Source organism: Ambystoma mexicanum, chromosome 6q (genome assembly GCF_040938575.1).
Source record: "Ambystoma mexicanum isolate Mex_15411 chromosome 6q, UKY_AmexF1_1, whole genome shotgun sequence".
Classification (NCBI taxonomy): Eukaryota; Metazoa; Chordata; class Amphibia; order Caudata; family Ambystomatidae; genus Ambystoma; species Ambystoma mexicanum.
In genome coordinates, this window is record NC_090937.1 from 1,544,425,730 (window position 1) to 1,544,445,466 (window position 19,737).

At 49.7% G+C, this 19,737-nt stretch overlaps 1 protein-coding gene across 2 annotated transcripts in view; it reads right to left on the minus strand.

Annotated features, from left to right (window-relative positions):
• Window positions 1–19,737, minus strand: part of DNAAF9 (dynein axonemal assembly factor 9) — a 2,133,167-nt gene that overhangs the window by 462,497 nt on the left and 1,650,933 nt on the right. For both annotated transcript variants that reach the window (XM_069632250.1, XM_069632251.1), the window contains one exon: window positions 17,817–17,942. In XM_069632250.1, the coding sequence (XP_069488351.1) occupies window positions 17,817–17,942 (126 nt within the window). The remainder of the gene's footprint in view (window positions 1–17,816; window positions 17,943–19,737) is intronic.

Here is a 19,737-nt window from a genome sequence, read left to right on the forward strand (position 1 = left end):
TCGCAGGTCTTGCCAAGTGAGTGCTTTCAAAATGGCAGTTATTGGTGGGAAAACTGCTTCAGCAGGACGATAGACCTGTCAACAGCAAGTTCCAGGAACATGAAAGCAAGAGTGCAACAGAGGCAGGCCAAAGCCTAAATACCCTTGCACTAATAGACTGGAAAAACAGCAGTCAGCCAACCACTAAGAGCTGCTGGTTGCAAAGGATCAGACAACCAACCCTACTGGTTGGTCAGTGGAACAGCCACTTCGCCTTAGCCACCCCCACGAAGTGGGATGGATAGTGCACTGTCCTTAAACATTTAGGACCTATAAAGAGTTTGCCTGATTGGCTGACAAAGAACCCACGTGGTCAGAATGTCAGAACAGCCATTTTAAGACTACCTCATGGTCACCTAGACAAATGAAACTGTGAAACACAAAATGGCCATGAGCAGGATTTTAAAAAAACATTGGTACCCCGATGACTACCTGCGTAGGATGATAAAATATCTCTAAGGCAAGAATGAAGAACCTGAGACCTACCCCTTGAACAGGACACCTTAAGGATGACCCAATACCATTTACCATACATAAGATAAAAAAGGACGTATGGAAAGACGATTTTAGGAAACGTCCCACTGGCCACCAAAAATATCAGGGAACCGAAAAAGCAAAGGGGGAGAAAAAAAGAGGCCCTACAATCCTCAAAATATCAATTCTGACTTAGCTGCCCTAAATGACTTCTTTTTGTTAATATTTTTAAACACTGGTGGGTTCACAAAAAACATCAACAAACAGCATACCATTCCAATATCGGCAAATGGGTCCCTCAAACCCATGTCTGCCCCCCACCCTGTCTGCCAACCCCTCCTGGTCCCTCCCATAAAGTCCTGCTCTCCATGCTGCAATCGTCAGGGGGTCCAGGCTCGTCCACCTTTCAGCTAAAGCCCTTTTAGCTACAATACAGTGTTTAAGAGGCTTCTGTCGTATCTACTGAATTCCTCCTCACCCCATATCCCAAGTATTGCAACCCTTGGAGCTAAGCATATTGATCTATACCAGGCCTCTTCAACCACCTGTTGCACCATTCCCCAGTATCTCGGCAACTTTTGGCAATGACATATGAAAAAAGGTCCCTCTATGGGTTTTGCATTTAGGGCATGTGTCGTCCTACCATCTTTCTCAATCTAGCCTTAGAAGGAGAAATGACTCACGGTAATGATCTTTCTACAGATTCTTCTCCCGCAGATTCCTCTTCTTGATAGATATCCATCACCCAGCTCTGCTGTTTGCTAAACTTTCGACAGGGGGTGTAGTGGACCTCGACTCGGCCGTCGATCCGCCTTGTCCACCACATGATCGTCAGCTCCGGAAGTGAGGACAGGCGTCGTATATATACCACGTCAATACGCCCCATGCTTCAGTCCCCCCACCGCGTTTAAACGCTGCAAAAGGAAAAACCACAGGAGGAGGTTAATCAGTCATTAAAAACTTTTAACAAGGATACGTCCCAACACAGTGATCTTCACAACAACTATTTAAATTCTTTTTTCTTTTTTTTTTTAATGAAACAGAAGCAGTCATCCAAGAGTCATAACCCGATGCCTTCTCATTTGGACAGAATCGACAACCCACAAAACTCTGAGCGGGGATGATTGGAGGGTTGATGAGGAATCTGCAGGAGAAGAATCCATAGAAAGATCATTAAGTTGAGTAATTTCTCCTTCAATGGATTGCTTTTCTCCTGTAGATTCCTCATCTTGAAAGACTCCCCAAGCAGTTAGAATAACTTAAGATGGCAAAAATATTTCAACAAGTAGATTCTGTAGAACCACCCTAACAAACCTGGCATCAGCTCCCTGCAACATCCAAGGCATAGTGCTTGGTGAATGCATGTAAATACGACCAAGTGGCTGCTCAGCAAATATCCCCAACAGGAACCCCTCTGTGGAGGGCTGGAGGGGCTGAAACCCCTCTGGTGGAAGCTCCTTGCCTGCTGATTAGTAACCCTCGGATATGCACAAAATAATCCAACGTGACAGGGTTTGTTTAGCCTTTAATAGACAAGGAAAGGGCTACAAACAGCTGGTCTTATTTCCTAAACAAGGAGGTGCAAGCAAAATAGAAATGTAACTCTCTCTTGGGGTCAAGGCGGTGGAGCCGCTCTTCGTCCTTCCAGAGATGTGGAGGAGTGGAAAAGACAAGTAAATCAAAAGACTGGCACAGATGAAACTCTGAAAGCACCTTAGAAAGGAATCTGAGTCTGACTTTAAGAGAAACTTTCTTACGAAAGAAGGTTTAAGTTACTTACCTCCAACTATTGTTCTCCAGCATGGGTCTGGCATGGATTCACATGCTCATGAATATTCCCTGCCATCAGACTGGGAATCCTCAGTAAAAGAAAAAACAGTTTCACTTTCACTTTAAAACTTTCTCCTCTAAAGCAATCACTGTCCTCTGGGTCATACTACCCCCCCCCCCCAATCAATGACCGGTCCTCTCCAAAAGCACCGCCTCTGGCAGCTTTCTTCAGATTTGGTAAGCATGTAAAGTGGCAGTATGACCAAGAAGAGCCGCAAAGGGGCCAGAGGGAGGGTTTGCATGTGAATCCATGCGAGACCAATGCTGGAGAACAATAGTTACAGGTATGTAACTTAAACCTGGTCTGGCAAGGATTCACATGCACAGGAATAACGAATACAAAGCAGTTCAACATTACACAACCAAGGAAAGTGGCAAGGCTCAACAAAAGTAATTAACACTTACCCTTGGAACAGACTCACCTAAAGCAAACAGGTTGCACAGCACTGCCTGGTCGACTCTGACCTCCACCCTGGAATCCCTGACGACACTGTAGAACTTTGTGAAGATGTGCGTGGTCCTCCACGTTGCAGCCCTGCGGATGTCGAGCAGGGGCACACCAGAATGGAACGCCGTTGTCGCAAAGATCGCTCTGGAGGAGTGGACTCTCGGACAACCCAGCAGAGGCTGGTTCGCCAGCTCATGACAGTGCATGATGCAGCCGGAGAGCTATCATGAGATGGAAAGCCTTGGACAAAGCCTTACCCTGAGTAACTGACATTTGTATCCAACGTGCATCCAAGAATTCCGGTAGGGGTCACATCTTCAACCTGCAGAGACGGACAAGGTAGATGCAGGACATCATGCCCAGAAAAGACTTGAGGGCTCGAACCGCGGCCGTCTTCGCCGACATCCGCTGTACCTTCCCTTGAATGGCTGATAGTCTCTTTTCCGACAGGGATGCCAGGCAAGCCACTGTGTTGTTAATTCTGGTGCCGAGGAACAGCGCGTTCTGCGATTGCATTAAAGCAGGACTTCGGATAGTTGACGGGGAACCCCAGCTACGCCAGTAGCCGGATGGTCTCCTTTGTGTGCTCATCAGCCAATTGTCGAGGTAAGGGTATACGTGCAGACGCAGGGGGGTCACCACCAGGCCCAGGCATTTTGTGAACACCCGTGGGGCCGACTTTAAGTAAAATGGTAGGTCAATGAACTGGTATTGTTGGCCTTGTACCACGAACCGTAGGAATTTCCGGTGTTTGCTGAGGATGGGGAAATGGAAATAGGCATCCTCTAGGTCCAACGACATCAAGAAATCCCCTTCCTCCAGTTCGCCGAGCACGTTTTGCAACATGGCCATCACACATTTTTGGATTTCAAGTACTTGTTTTGATGGCGCAGGTCCAGAATGGGTCGCCAACTAACCCCCACCCCCCAGTCTTATTTCTGACCAGAAAGTATCTGAAATAGACTCCGGAGCCCCGCAGCCATTGGGGAACGAGCTCTCCATAACATGGCTCGCACTTCTTCCCGGAGCTGAGGGATGTGCTGCTTCAGACGGGAAACTGGTGGAATACAAGTGCACCTGCGTTGGAACTCCAAGGTTTATCCCTGGGCAAGAGCTTCCAGCACCCATCTGTAAGTGGTGATCTTCTTCCACTCGCTGATTAACATCGTCAGCCAGCCTCTCACCGGGCTGCATGAGTGGGGGCCCGACGTCTTGGCCGGTTCAGGCTTGCTTGGGCGCGGGTGCCCTGCGGGAGACGGCGACCCTGCCCTCAGCTACCGTAGGCCTGGCTGCAACTCCTGTTGGCTTCCTGCAAGGAGGATTGAAGAGGTTGCCTGTATGACATGGAGTATCCCTTAGATGATCTGCTCCATTTTCCCCTGGAGGAGCAAAAAGACCACGAGCAATGCTGCTGCAGAGTGCCAAGGGAACATGCTGTCTCAGTGTCCGTCTTTATGGCTTGAAAGGATTCGTCGACAGCCTTCCTGAACAGATTCTCGCTGTTGAAAGGCATGTCCAGCAACTTCGCATGAACATCCTGCCAAAGGCTTGTGGCATTCAACCATTCCTGCTGACGAAGGCGAATTCTGTTTCCCATCTGTCGAAAACCTGTGTCTGCGATGTCCACTGCAACAGCAATGGCATTGTCCGAATCCACCTCCCCTTCCTGAAAGAGGGCGAGAGTCCAACTTACTTGTCATCGTGGAGGAATTCCAGGATCGGGCCCAGCTTGTACCAAAGCTCCCGGTCGTATTGGAACAAGATAGCCAGCGCATTGGCCGCCTTGATCGGGGATGCCGCTTTGTAGATGCCCCTCTTCCCTATGGTGTCCATCTTCTTCCCCTCTTTGTCCGGGGGACTGATGATGCGGAGGCTGGGTTGGCCGAATTTTTTCGTGTGGCAGCCGACACTACCTAGTCCGGAGACAGTTGGGGGTGTGGAGTCCGGCACCCTGCATTTCTTCTCCAATCTGTCCCGTTTGGTTGGAGCCGTGCAGGGGTTTTTCTTGAGGCCTAGGCCTACCTCCCAAATGTCGCCCAAAAAGGGTCCTGCCATGATCACTTCCTCTTGGACTCCCTTCGCTGATATAGGAAGCCCTCCTCCTTGGTTTCCTTGGGTCCCAGCTGGACAAGCTCAGAGGCCTTGGAGATCGAGTGGAATGATCCCACCTTGTCTGGTGTAGAGCGCCTATGAGGGGCGTCCGGGTGTGGCAATTCATCGTCTGCCGGGACGAATCTTAGTATGGCGGCGGAGTCGACGTGGTGGAGGCGGCTGATGCGGCGCCATCGGATGATGCTTCCTCTTTTTACGCAGAGGCTGGTCATGGGCCTGTGGTACAACAGGTGCCGGTGCTGGGGGCAACCTCTGCTGGATCTCCGTCACTAGGGTGTGGAAAGTTGACAAGAGGTCCATGGATATGTCCATCAGCTGAGGAGGGAATGATGGCATGCTAGGCCCCGCGCTGCCATCTTACTCATGGACTGTATGGACGGACGCTTGGTCGTCTGTGAATGAGATGTCAATTGGCTGAACATGGAGGGCTGCTTTAGGGCCTCTTTATTCCCTCCCACCCCCCCCCCCCCATTTCCCTCCTGAGAGCCATGTAGCGCTTTCTCCCCACCAGGGGTGCCAGAAGTCTTCCACGCTGCCTCAGCAGCCATGTCTCGCCTAGAAGGGAGTAATGGAGGGAGAGAAACTCTCTGCGCTGTAGGTGCCACACTCGTTGGGTCGGTACCATCCACTGTAGCGGTCGCCCCAGAGGATGTCGAGGAAGTTGTTGACGGAGCCTTTGAAAGCGCATGATGAGCCTGCTGTGAGGCCTTTGTCTCTTTCGCCGACCTTTGTTTCTCTGAATTGCCCCGCAACTTGGCCAAGGTGGAGGGCTTCATCTTTCAGGAGGAACTGGATTGCAGGCTGGCTAATGAGAAGGATGGCGATTGCAGTCTATCCGACTTGGGACCTGGAACCCAGTGGAATCAGTCTTGCAGCTCTTGGCCTTTTCTTGTAACCTCATGTATAGAGAGTCCTCAAAGGACTTTGACCTCCTCCTAGAGGGAGACCACTCCTCGGACCGACCAGTCCTGGGTGAGGCTTGATCCTGCTCGGAGCACAGGTCAGAGGCCTTGCTCGACTTCACCCATGCTGCCAGCCTGCTATACCTTTCTTTCTTCGTTTTCCAACAGAAGCCTGGGCATATCGCACACCCATCCCCGTTGTGGCCCAGGTGCAGGCAGTAAAGACACTTCTGATGTTTGTCCTCCACAAAGACGTTCTTTAGCCCACATTGGGTGCAGGGCCTGAAAAGTCTCCTTCCCTCCTTTTTCTCCTCCGTCATGGTCAGACGGCGCGAAGTAGGCCCAAGATTGCCTTCCAGAAACTTCGACCAACAACCGTCCTTGAGGGGCGCCCGACTACACCGAAAACAGATCCCCGTTGCCGGCCGATGAAGATAGGAGAACACGGGCTCCGATGGAAGAAAAATAGAACTTTTCGGGGGGAAAAATATGGAAAAAAATACAAAATAGCCCAGAGAGCAACTTGAGGACTCGCAACACTGAAGCGTGTGGTACAAATCTGAAAATGGCTACCAGAGGCTGGGCTTAGGGAGAGGATTGTCATTGGATGGGGGCAGTATAGTCCAGAGGACAGTGATTGGTTTAGAGTAGAAATACAGTTTTAAAGTGAAAGTTAAGTTTTTTCTTTTAATGAGTATCCCCAGCCTGAGGACAGGGAATATTCATGAGCAAGTGAATCCATGCCAGACCCCATTCTGTAGAAATTCAGAAAAAGGAGGTTTGCAGCACAAGGCTTGCAGTTCGCGGGGATATGTGATTGCGTCCAAGAAAGCCGTCATAAGGGATAAGAGCCGCAAACAACATGAGTGCATAGGCCGAAACGGAGCCGTCATCAAGTATGTCAAACCCAGTTTAAGATCCCAATCTGGGACAACAAATGGGGTTGGCGGAAACATGTTGAGGAGGCTCTTCAGGAACTGGACCATGACCGGAATAGTAAAAAAGTAACCTTGGCCTGTGGACCTCTTGAACACAGAAAGGGCCATCAAATACCCTTTGACTATGGCAACCTCAAGGCATGAAGAGGCCAGTGACAGAATGAACACCATCACTGTGGTGGTGGGGCAAGAGATGGGGCCAGTCTTGCATTCCCTGCACCGTGCCTCAAATCCTCTCCACCTGCACACGTACATAGATCTTGTAGATGGTCTGCATGCAGCCAGCAACACCTCAAGTACCTCCTCTGAGGGGTCCCAGTCATCATACCTCATCCTCTCAAGAGCCATGCATGTAGGTTGAGGAAATCCGTGGTCGGGTGGAGCACTCAACCATCCGACTGGGTTAGGAGATGAGGATGCCGAGACAACCAGTGAGGTAGATAGATCGTCAGATCCAGGAGATCGGAGTACCGCGGTCTCCTCGCCCAAACCGGGGCGATCAAGATCATGGCTGCTCAAAATCTCTTGAACCTTCTAAGAACCAATGGGATGACGGGAATCAGGGGAAGACGTAGTGGAGATGGAAGATACAATCCACCAGAAACGCACCCCCCAGTGTACCGTTCGCTGGGAATTCCCTCAAGCAAAACTGTTTGCACTTCCTGTTGGACTCTGTGGCAAATAGATCCACTGCTGGGGTACCCCAGAGAGCGAAGTCCTCTAGGACATCCTGGCACACTCGTGTGAGACTGCACTGCCTGCTCAGTGCATCCGCCAAAGCGTTCTCTGACCCCACCAGATGGAGTGCCGAGATCGAGATTTGATTCTGTTGCGAGCCACAGCTCAATGGCCTCTGTGCAGAGAGGGCGGGAGTGCACACCATCCTGCTTGTTGAGGTAGTGCATGGCCACTGTGTTGTCCGCCAGGACGAAGGACATGCTTTCCTCTGAGCCGCGGGAAAAAAGCCCTCTGGCCTAACCGGATGGCCCGCAACTCCATCCTGTTGATGTGCCACCTGGCGTCTGATGGAGGCCAGAAGCTGCTAACCTGCAAATCCTCGGAGTGGGTGCCCCAACCGTTAAGGGACGCATCCGTGACCATTCGGGTCTGCGGCCAAGGAGGCCACAAGGGGCGGAGGAAGGAAGTCGCTGGAAGGGTGGCGTGATTCTGAAACAAATGCCCCATATGGGCTATGTGCTGACTCTCTCCTGTGGAGGAAAAGCCTTCCCTACCCAGGTGTCTAGGACGGCTCTGATGAACTAGAGACGCTGAACTGATGTCAAATGGGACTTCTTGGAGCTCCTGTGCTGGTTGGACTGAGGGAGGTGGAGATCTGTCTGGAGGCCTCTTTAGAAAAGACAAACAATATCCCCACCGAATCAACTGCAGGGCCCAGGTATCGGATGTTATTTCCTGCCACTGGTGCCAATGCCGTGGCAAACAACCACCAACCGGTGCATCATGGGAGGGGACAATCAAAGTGGCTTAGAGGGCTTGGGTGCCCTTTGTTAGGGAGAATTCTCATCTTGTGGCTAATTTCCCTTACCTATAGAGTCCCCCAGCAGCTTTGCTGTATTTGAAGCGCTTGTTTTTTTCTCCTACTAAGAGTGTGACCCCTTTTCCCACTCTTAGGCATTTTTGCTATGTGTGTTCTGGGCTATTTTTGTGTTTAATGTCTATGGGTTTTTTCTCACCCCCATAGGAACCATATTTATACACATGTGTTACACAGCATCCTCAGTGCGGTGACACAGGGGTGTCACAGTGACCCCCAAACATAGACTCCATACCCTGGGACTGACTACTGTCTCCCAGGGCATGTAAAGTCCCCATTGACTTTACGAGTCAATTTTTATGAACTAAACCAGTACAACCGATCTTATTATGGAGGTACTGGGAAGGGTTAATAGTTTTTCCCTGGTGTTCATTTTCGAGAGGGTCCGTACAGTCCCTCTCTCAAAAGTTTCTGGCCGGTGGCAGTGGTTACTACCGTAAACATTCGACTGCGAATATTTCCCATTGTTCGAGGCTACCACTTTTTCTGACAGCCTCCAAAATACTGCCGGTTTACTGTAACATTAACTTTACTCCAGTAGGTTTTATTTGCCAGAACTTTAAAATAACTTCTTTCTCGTGTCTTTCTCTAAACTCCTAACCCAGGTCGGGGATCCTTTGATCGTCCTTTTGGCAGGCTTCTGCCAAGAAGCCCTCCTTTCGGCACCACTGAGTCTGGGATGGGTCCATTGTGTGGGAGGGGGAGTAGGACCCCTGGACAGGGTTGCCTCCGCAACCCATGCCGCACTCTGTCCTGATAGGCTGGAGGGTCTCCCGCCAAGATGACCACTCCACTGTGTGAGTGACAGCTAAGCTGTATGAATGGGGATCTTTTTGCATAAAAGTGGGTCCTGAGTAATGGAAGAGCAAGACGTCACCACTGAAACTAAGAAGCCGAAGAGAAGAGAATCCAAAGGCATCTGCAAACGACTGAACCACCGGTGAAGCCCTGCTGTAGCTTCTCACCACTTTTCTCTACAAGACGAGAGAAGATCTTCATCTGCAAGAGACTTCTTCCCTTGAGCTGGTGGGGCCAACCAGTTTGCCAATCGGCTTCCTGGACCTGCCTTGATCGAATCGCCAATACCCTGTACTCGAAGACTGGATAGCCAGGCACCCGTCCAACTGGACCGCGATTTAAAAGAGCATACCTTTTATTCTTCGGGCAGCACCACGGCTGGTTTCATCCCTCGAACCTTCCTCCACAACGAGAGCCATTCTTCCTCTGCTGGATCCCTCAAACAGCAGGATCTACCAGGAACAACAGCCACCGCAGGAGCCACTTCTTTATTTTAAGGTACATTGTTCCGCCAGGCCGCCCTTTTCGCGTGGTAGTGCTAAAGGCATTTAAAATCCTTTACCTACCTGTTGGGTTGGCCGCCCCCATCTTCTAAACATTGTCTTTCACCTTCTGCATCCCCCTTTTCGAATCGTTAACCAAAGACTTGACTGCAGCTACAAGAACATTTTGCTCCTGGGCCCTTTGTCCTGTACCACTGACTCTGGCACAGGCCTATTGACTCTGAACTGCCTTCTCTAGATTGTTTCTCAACTAGAACTGTGTTGGTGCACCTACTTCTTATAACCACCTTTTCCTTCCCACTTTTTTAAACTTGTGAAGTGCCCTTTTGCTCGGTTTTCATTTAAGTATTCTCTATGCTAAAATACTGCCTTGCCTAAACTGGTTCACAAACTTATGGGAAGTGTTGCTAGGGTGTGTAAGAAGATATTTTTGGAAACTTGTGCTTTCCCTCCCTTGTGAGAAATTGCTAGAGTGCCATTTGTGTTCGGTTTTCACTGTGCCGTTTTGCTCAGTTTTCACTCTTGCTCAAACTTGTCTACAATTTAACTAGGGAGTTGTGTATACTTTTCTTGACTGATTTTAACTTGCTTTACCAACTGTGATTAATGTGTTGAACTAGAAGTGTGTAAAATAAATATATATATTCTTTTTAATACAAAGCTTTGGTCAGTGTTTCCTTGTGCCATAGCACTGTAGCCCTATTGTGTAAACCCTGAATACTGCTCATCTCCCTCTTGAGATAAGTCTGACTGCTTAGCCACAGCTACCAACTAAATCTTTGTGGTACAGACTGCTACCAAAGGGGATTTTATTGCTCATACCTGTGGTCTTAATCTTCTGTAGTGCTCCCTAAGGGAACTGCACAGGATTCTGCCTAACACCCCTGCCGCTGTTTCTGTTGGTTGGCCTCTAGAGGCCCCTGCGCCCCTTCGGGGGTGTGAGAAATGCCTCTGCCTGGCTTGTGGGAGCTGTTTTTTCCTACCATAGGGTACGTAACATTTATAGCCTCTGCCCCTGGAGACGTAGCTGAAGGCAGGCTTGTCTGTCTGCGCCGCTAGGCCCAATGATTTAGAAGCCAACTTGGATTCCTTAAATTTCTCCAAGGAGTTGTCCAATTTCTGACCAAAAAACATGTCACCTTCAAATGGCATGTCCAACAGTCTGTTCTGAACATTTGGAGAGATGCTAGAAGTTTTTATATAGGCTTGGTTTCTCATCCTGCATGGCACCCCCAGGGACGTATTCAGCAGCATGTTCCACAGCCTTCCACAAGCCCTAGGAGTACTTGGAAAATCCACAGGCTATGTTTGTGGCTTTGAGCGCCATGCAGCCAGTGCGTCCTATTTCTTTCCCTCGCTGTCCATAGGCAGATTGGAAGTGTATGTCGCAGGTCTGGTGGAAATAGTTGCATCCTGTATAGCCAACCCTTCCGGGGAAGGGTGTGTGGCGAGGAAAGAAGGGTCTCCTCTTGCCAGCCTATACTTCTCTGTAAAATTGGCATTTGCAGGGGGAATAGAACAAGGGTGCTGACATAAGGAGGCTAAAGGGTTCACAATGGCTGGGTTGAATGGCATGTTATTCTCAACTGTGGGACCCTGGTCCAAAATGTCAGCGAGCTCATACCCCTGAAGAGGTGTAGTGGACGACTTCAACCCCAGGGTGTCAACAACCCTGTGAACCAGAACCCTGAACTTGATATTAGGATGGCCATAAGGCTTGTTTTGTTGTAAATTAAGTTCTGGGGAGGTATCCAGACCACTGACGTCTTGTGTACCCTGAGCTAGGGCCAATCAATAGGCCTGGTTGTTGAAAAAGTCGACGCCGCAGGCTCCCATGTAAACGGGGTCGACTGGATCATCGGGGTCATCTCCGCCAAATATGAACTACATCGATTCAAAGAAGCACGATCTCGACAGCAGCACAAGTGAACCATTGTCGACTGTCAGTGCTGAGGGCTTGAGAATAGGTTTCGAAGCCAAAGCTTTCGATGCAGAAGGTTCTTTCGGCACCGAGGGACACTCGGTAGACCGATGGGCGTCATAGACCTCGACCTTACGGCCCTCCAGCGACTTGTGCCTGTTAGGCAGAATCCTGCGCAGTTCCCTTAGGGAACACTGCAAGAAGATTAAGACTACAGGCGTTTTTGACATAGACAGAGTGGCTGGCTTGGGATCGGGAGCACTGAGTGCCGCTTTTGCCACCAAAGCTTCCTGGTCGGGGGCCAGAGCCGCACCTGCAGCAGCTTGTTGCCTAAACATTTCAAGCATGGAAGTTTTAAAACGTTCCCAATTTTTCTGAGTGGTCGGCCCCGCCGAGGTCTTACCTCGATCCGACGACGAGCTGGCCTTGTGTTGCAAATATTTATAATGATCTTGTCTATTTCAAACAGCAGGTTTCCTACAGCTCTTGGAATGACTTGATCCCCCGCCCCCCCCGGTGAAACTACATCCCGACCCCGCTGCTCTTCCACCCCCTCACCCACCCCATGTCAGGTTTTGAATCCCCTTAAATAAGCCTGTTGCCCCAGAATTTAGCCGCTAGCGTGAGCTTTGCCCTCCACCCTAAATATTTGCGGGTTTGCATCCATGCCCGGCCCAGCGCTACTGTGGGAGGGAGCCGCCTTTACTTGGGTTGACCCATATAGGAGTCCCTCCCATCCATCAATGGCTGTCAGTCCTAGTCCCATGTCCAAAAGGGTATCCCTCCCTCCGATATCGCCATTGTATACTATAGCTTGCTGCGTCACCAATAGTATCAGGTTTGGCAGGTCCAGTCCCCAATCCCAAAAAGAATTATGTAATGTTGGGGTTTTACGGGGCTGGCGTCCACTATCACTTCGGTGTGTCTTTTGGCGTCGTAGTACGCCATGTCCTCGGCTTTGGAGATGGCATCACGGATCGCCTCGAATGCCTTTTGACAGTCCGTGGACCAGGTGTATGGTTGATCCTTGCGCGTTAGGAGGCGCAGCGGGTTACTGATGGTTGCGTAGTCCTTTAGGTATCTGGAGCAGTAGCTGGCCAGTCCTAAGAAAGATCGAAGTTCCGTCGTGTTCGTTGGGGGAGTAGCTGAGTTGAGTGCCGCCACTTTCTCCGGGTCTGGTCGCATCTCTTTGTTGGAAAATATGTGGCCGAAAAATCGTAGAGAGCCTTTCCCGAACTCGCATTTGGTTTTGTTGAGCGTTAGTCCTGCCTCTTGCAGTGCAGCGCACACTCTGTGGAGAGCAGTGTCGTGCTCTTCCTGTGTCTTTCCAAAAACGCGGACGTCGTCGGAGTAGTTCAGGCAGTTGGGCACGTGCCTGATGACTGTGTATTTCCTCCTGGAATATTTCTGCGGCGGAGGATATCCCGAAGCTAAGTCTCTTATATTGAAATAAACCCAGGTGTGTAACAAATGTCGTGATGTACCTGGATTCGGGCTCAATCTCTATCTGATGATAGCCTTTGGTGAGGTCTAGTTTCGAGAAGACCTGGGCCCCGTGGAGCAGGTGTATCATGTCCGTAATTCTGGGCGCCTGGTGTCTTTCCCTTTCGATGGCCACGTTGGCCCTCCTCATGTCGACACACAGGCCTATGGATCCGTCCGGAGATTTCTTGGGGACGGGGACGATGGGAGATACCCATGGAGTGGGTCCTGAGACTGGTTCAATAACGTTGAGTTTAATCAGTTTGTCCAGCTCCTCCTCGACCTGGTGTTGTATGTTTATCGGAATGCCCCTGTAGTGTTGGGCTACGGGCGGTATCTTCGGGTTTATGTGCAACTGTACCTTGCGATGCTTTAGTTTTCCTAGGCCTTTGAATAGGTTGGGGAATGTTTGCTCGATGGCATCCGGTCTGGCAAAGTATTTATGGGCCATTAATTGATATAGGATATGCACTAAACCCATCTCAACGGCAGTCTTGAAGCTGAGAATGCACCCGCTATTGGCTTCCGTCTTCAGGATGTGTAGCGTGATTTTTGCGGCATGCGATTTGTGCACGCACCATGCTGATATGGTTCCTTTGCATGGCAGCGGGGCCGTGGCACCGTAGGGGTATATGTCCACTGTCGCCTTTCGGATTTTTGGGGGGCTGGGGAGCGAGTTGTACGCCTGTTCACTTATGATATTAACAGTTGCCCCCGTGTCTATGAGGAATTCTAACGGTGTGTTGTTTACTTGAAGCTGGAGCGTTGGGCTGTGCTGGGTGGCTGTGGCGTTGTTGAGAGCCCACACATATCCTTTTTTCCGTTGATCATCCTCTGATGATTGGGATTCACTGCCTGATGGGGATCTCATCTCGATGTACCGGACGAACCGTCTTCTTTGCGATCGCCTCGATCCGTCCGGGGGCCTTCTGTCGTCTCTGGTGTATGCGCTCCTTCGTGGTTTTTCTTCTCTCCTGGGTCCTGGCTGGTCTTCCTCACCTCTGCCTGCTGGTGGGCTGTGTCGCGAGCTTCTCCTTCTCTCTAGGTGTCTCGTTTTGCTGGGTCCCTGCCCCGGTGGATTTTTGCATACGGCTCTGTAGTGGTCCATTCCGCCACATGCGGCGCACTTTTGTCCCAGTGCAGGGCAGTCTCCCGCGTGCGGATACTCGAATCCGCATCTGTAGCACGTGGCGTCCGTTCCTTTCCCACTCTGTGGGGGGGCCGTGTATAGTTTGTTGATGGACTCAGCGGTCGGTGGCGGGTGTTGAATAGTGACCTTGCCTAGACTGTCGAGTTGCGACTCCACTGCTGCTTCCATCCTGGCAAGTGCAAGGATTTCCTCCAGGGACCTTTGTTTCTGGAGCAGCTGTTTCCTGAATGGCTGTGAGATGCAGCCTGCTATAACTTGAGATCTTAACGCCTCATCATTAGAGTACTTGTGGAACTCACAGTACTTTAGCTTGATGCGTAGGCGCATCACAAAATTGTCGAGGGATTCCCCTTTCTCCTGTCGCGTGGTGTGAAAGACGTGGCGCTCGTAGTCAATGTTCGTATGGGGCGTGAAGTATTCCGATAATTTTCCATGTAGTTCCGCATAGGTGACGGTGTCTATGTTCATCAGTTCGCCTGCGATGTCCCTGACAGCGGGGCCTACTGTCATGAAGAGGGTGTTTTTCAGCATTGCGTTGTCTGTCAGCCCTATTGCCCCCGTGTAGAATTTGAAATCCCTGAGCCATATGACCCATCTGGGTCCTAGGTTAGAAGTGTCTCGCACATCAAATGGGCCCGGTAGTGGTAGGTTATGGGCAGCCGTACCTGAAGTCGGTGCCTGTTGATTTCCATCGTTCGCTGCTCCCGAACCATCTGACGAGGAGGCTACGGGACTTGCTGGGCCTGACATGGTCGCTGTGACGGTCGCGCCGTGTGGCAATGTGCCGCCTCTTTTCTGGCTGTAGCTTGCCCTTGTGATCCTCACGGGCTGGTGCGTGCCGGCGGTGCCTTGTGGCGATGGGTAGCCTCTTTGCCGGCTCTGGCGTGGCTGGTGTGTGTGCCGGCCTTGTTGGTGCCGAGTGCAGAAAAAAAAAAAAATTCTTTTTTTTTTTTTGAGGCCCCCCTCTGGGCCTCCCGCCGATCGCGTATGGAAGTGGGGGAGGGGGGCGGGACCCTGGCGACTTGCCTCCGGGCCTGCGCGTGCTTTTGCAGGCGCCTCCGCACCCGCTCCCTCGCGGCTCCTAATGCTGCGGCCGCCCGTGCCTGCGGCCTCGCAGCTGGCAATGGGAGGTGCGCCGACGCGCCACGCCGCTCGACTGCGGACCTCCGCGGAGCTTCTATGGCGTTGCGCCGATGCGCCTCACCCGCTCTCCTGCGGGTTCGCGAGATCCTCGTCGCCAGTTGTTGGGGTTTTACGCGGGTCCCCAAACCGCGTAATAATGCACGCGGGAGCCGGGGCTTCGTGCTTCCTGTTTTATTTTGTGTTTTATTTTGTGCTTTAACCGGAACTGCCCTTTTCTGTCCCCGCCCCCTCCCTAGCCCAACGTCACTTCCCTATCCGGGAAGCCGGGAAGCCCTGCTTAACGATCCGACATGTAACATCTCCAGTTTCACCCTAGGTGTCTTCTGTTCCCATAGAAATTCCCTCACTTTCCTGTTAATCCTGTCAAAGTCTTTCACTGGCAATTCATATGGGGCATGCTGGATAATATATAGAAATCTAGGCAGGGTCACCATTTTATATATCGTCACTCTACCCATAAGTGAGATCGGACGGGTCATCCAGTAGTTGGTGTTCTGCTCAAACCTTTAAATTGCTGGGACATGGTTCAGTTTGGCAAAGGGCGACTCTTCTCTGTGGATTTGTATTCCTGGGTACCCAAAGGTTTCTGTTTCAGTTTGTAGTGGTGGGTACCGGCACTGGCTATCACCCGCCTACCCCCATTCCAGCAGGTAGTGGGTGAATTTACCCCAGTTAATTACTAATCCTGATTATGAGCCAAGTTCGCCCTAAATGCTTTCTGATCTTTGGGTGCAGGGAATGCAGCAGAGAACTGTATTGTGATGGTGTGCACTGAGTTACCTTGGAACCAGCCCAAAACAACTGTGCCCACACCTACACACAACCCTGCTCAAGCACGACATTTAACTACAGCCATTTGCGCTACTCACGCAGAGAGACAATAAGTAACTTAGCACGTATTTAACAATGAGTAGATAATATAAAACGAACGCAGAAATTTTGAAAAACGGGGAGAAGTAATGCAAGTCATAGATCACAGATAGTTAGAGCACAGTCTCGCCTTCCTTTTAGTCAACGGCCGGGCCTCCGCTCAGCTTTCACGACCGGCCTCCGTCTCTCTCTGATGGCACCCCTCTGGCCTGGACCACACTCCCTGTGCCCTCCTCAGCCCTTAAGTGAGAGCGTGGCAAGTAAGGAATGCCGCTTAGGGGCATATTAACCGGGCAAGAGCATGTGCACGATGCTCATCCACGGCAGAGTCCTTCACGATCAACTTTTATCAGGTAAGTCTGTCAATCAGAGCTACGCAAACCTCCAGAACCTTCCTTCAGTGCTAACAGTGGTTGCTGGCAGGAAACCCAAGTTACTCCTACCCCTCGCACCTCGGGGCCCAGCTGCAAAATCTCTAGAATCTATTATCAGAACCACTGATATCAAGCTGTTTTTCTCATGTGAGTGAGTACCCGTTTCCCACGAACGGCGAAGCAGCTCTTGCGAAAGCAGAATGCTTCAGGGAAAGCCGAATACATCCATTGCAATTAACCCCTAGTGTACAAGCTCTATTGGCCCTGCATTCTGCTAGTTAGTGTCATATTATTACAAGACTGGCCATCTCAGCGCTACAATATTTTTATACTGCAGGTCGCAAGCACTCAATACTGTTAGCTATTAAACTAAGCTATGCACTTGTGCACCATGTAGTTAGCTCAGCAGGTTTTGTACCGGCGCATCATTATATAACAGGAACTTACCTGAAAAAGCTTGGGAGCTTCTTCATTGGATGCAGTATGATTCCATTTATGGTGCAGCTTGTGAAACAGGGAGGAGTGTGTGCGAGCGTAAGTAGAGTGATGGTACCGCTTAGTCTCCTTCTCCTAACGGCAACATTGATGAGTCTAAGACTCAGTACTGGAAGACTTGAAGGGAGTCCCCCAAAACAACTTGGCTACACACCAAATTTCTAAAACCCAATACAATACCTCACTGCATGCTCTATCACTGCTATGAGCATCAGTCTGACAGGACCCGCAGACATTTGTATTATGATTTTCTCCCAAAAAAAAAAGAAAAAAAGACACAACGGGCGTGGTTCACTCATGAACATGGAGTGGTGGCACATACAGAAGGTTTTACAGTCCAGTCAGGCAGTGACATTGTGACAAAAATTATGAAGTGACTGAAAATATTTCCTTGAGTGGTCCACAGAAAGAAGAACCGAGCAACATGGGGACGGTGGCTCTGATTGTACGTAGGCATGTTATCACATCTGGCATGGATCGGCACCAATGAACCAGGATGTTACTGATCCCAGAGTTGCACAGCACTGCGAGGTGGGCGATTAAAAATATTGCGGAGCATGTCAGGGATGAAATCCAAAATATGAGGAATTTGTGGGTGGAATGGATCCATTCGATCTTAAAATACAGCATGCCTTATTGACTTGGTAACATCGATGATTAAGCAATAGTTCTAAACTGAATTGTGTTCTCATGTATTGGGTAGGAAGGGATATTTCTACATTTTCACAACTAAACAGATCTAGAAAAGTAAAATATCTAGTGTACAGAGAAATATTTAATACCGATGCTCCATGTAGCAGCTGAGTGGATCTACACAAGTAGTAACTGTGCCAATGACAAAAGAAAACTTGACGTTTGGGTCAGGGTGAGTTTGCAGAGCCTGCACAACATCAAGAATGTCTGTATATCTGAAACAAAAATAAAAAGTAAAATGTATTAAGTGTCTGAAATCCAAATTATTAACATGTAGTCACAGAACAACCAAACATAGGAAAATGTGTTACCTGTCGATTGATTGCAAAAAGCATGAACAATGCTAGTCACTCAAAATAATATTTGAGCTGTATATGTATAGCAGCTACGCATGCATGTGCAATGAAAAGCAAAGGAAAAATTACTTCACTGTTATGTTCCTTTTTTGGATTCTTCTCCCACAGATCACTTATCTTGATAGATACCCCCCCAATGCAAGTTGCTCTTGGAAAAGTTGACCAGGGGGTGTAGTGTAGCCCAAAATGCCTCCTCTGTATATATGAAGAACACTATGCTGGATTACCCTAGTTCTCCCTACGCCCCCATGCTCAACTAATGAGGGACCATCAGTGTAAGGAGAATTTCAAGCAGCAAATGGCAGAAAAAAAAAATGTCATTCAAATCACGTCTTCATAACAAAAGAACAAATTACTTACCTCTCAGAATGTTCTTTCTGATGGATGTTCTTCCAACAGATTCCGAATTTCAGATATGCTCACAAAGCAGTACCCTTTTTCAGGCAGAGGGAAGAGCAGAGCAAACTAACAGGCTTCCTCAGACTATAGCATTTTGTAAGACTGCCCTGCCAAATGGGGCATCCTGACCCGAAGGGTCCAAACAATCATTTTTTGCAAATGTATGCAGCGATCATGTCACTGCTAGACATATAGATGTCAAGATGGATTTCAGAACTCTGACCTAGTGGGCAGAGGTTCAGAAGGCCAGCCTAGCTTCTTGGAACAGGGTAACCGTCTGGACAAGCCAGACCAATCAAGGTAGCATAGGCGGTTTCAAGACTAGGTCTCAGGAGGCGTGAGGGTGACTGAAAGACATCAATGAGCACACAGGGTAAAGGACACTTACAAATCACTCCCAGACAGGTGTATCTATTTTAAAAATATAAGTACATTTATTCAAGACCTTTGAAGATCAACATACAGTAATAATCACAGTAATACTTTTAAACCAACACAATCCTACTAAAATACATATACACAAGACCATGTGGCCTAAAGGGTTAAATGCACAGAATGGGTCAACAACCTAAACAGCGAATGAAGCAGGCAGTACAAAGAGTCTTTAGGCAATTCTGCAGTAATCACAATCCTAACTGAAAGGCAGCCCAGTCCCTAAAAAAAGTGTAGCCTATTGCTCAAATGTACTTGCAATGCTGGCGCACGCGGTAGTGCAGATGGGCGAAAACAGGGTCTCTTGTAGGGTCTGTAGCAGCTCAGGAAGTGGGTGAGGTGATGCAGAATAAGTTCCCACTATTCGTGGAGGGTCTCCCCGAGAGGGCAGAACAGGTTCCAGGAGTTGGGACTAGTTGCGCCACAATGCCCACGGGCTGCTGTGCGCTTAACAAATGTGAATAAATAAATAAATAAATAAATAGTTTGCTAGCACAGGCTATCTGTGGAAAGGAGATGGGCCCTCAGGTACCAATTGTGCATATAAATGTATGGATGCGCTAGGGGTCACCAGTAAGAGTTGCAATTACTCAGCAACCCCAGGCACAGTCCGGACCAAACTTCGGCAGTCAAGTCCACTTCGGTTGCAGGTTCAAATGCGGCAATTGTGCGGCTTTGCAGCTTTCAGCTGCGAAGTTAAAGCGATGATTCCCAATCTGGACGGTGGTGATTTCTCCACTCCTGGTGGATGGATCAGGCCAGTTTTACTGTAGCAGGCTTCAGGGCACAGGGGGGCACAGCAGCAAGGCACCTGCGAAGTTTG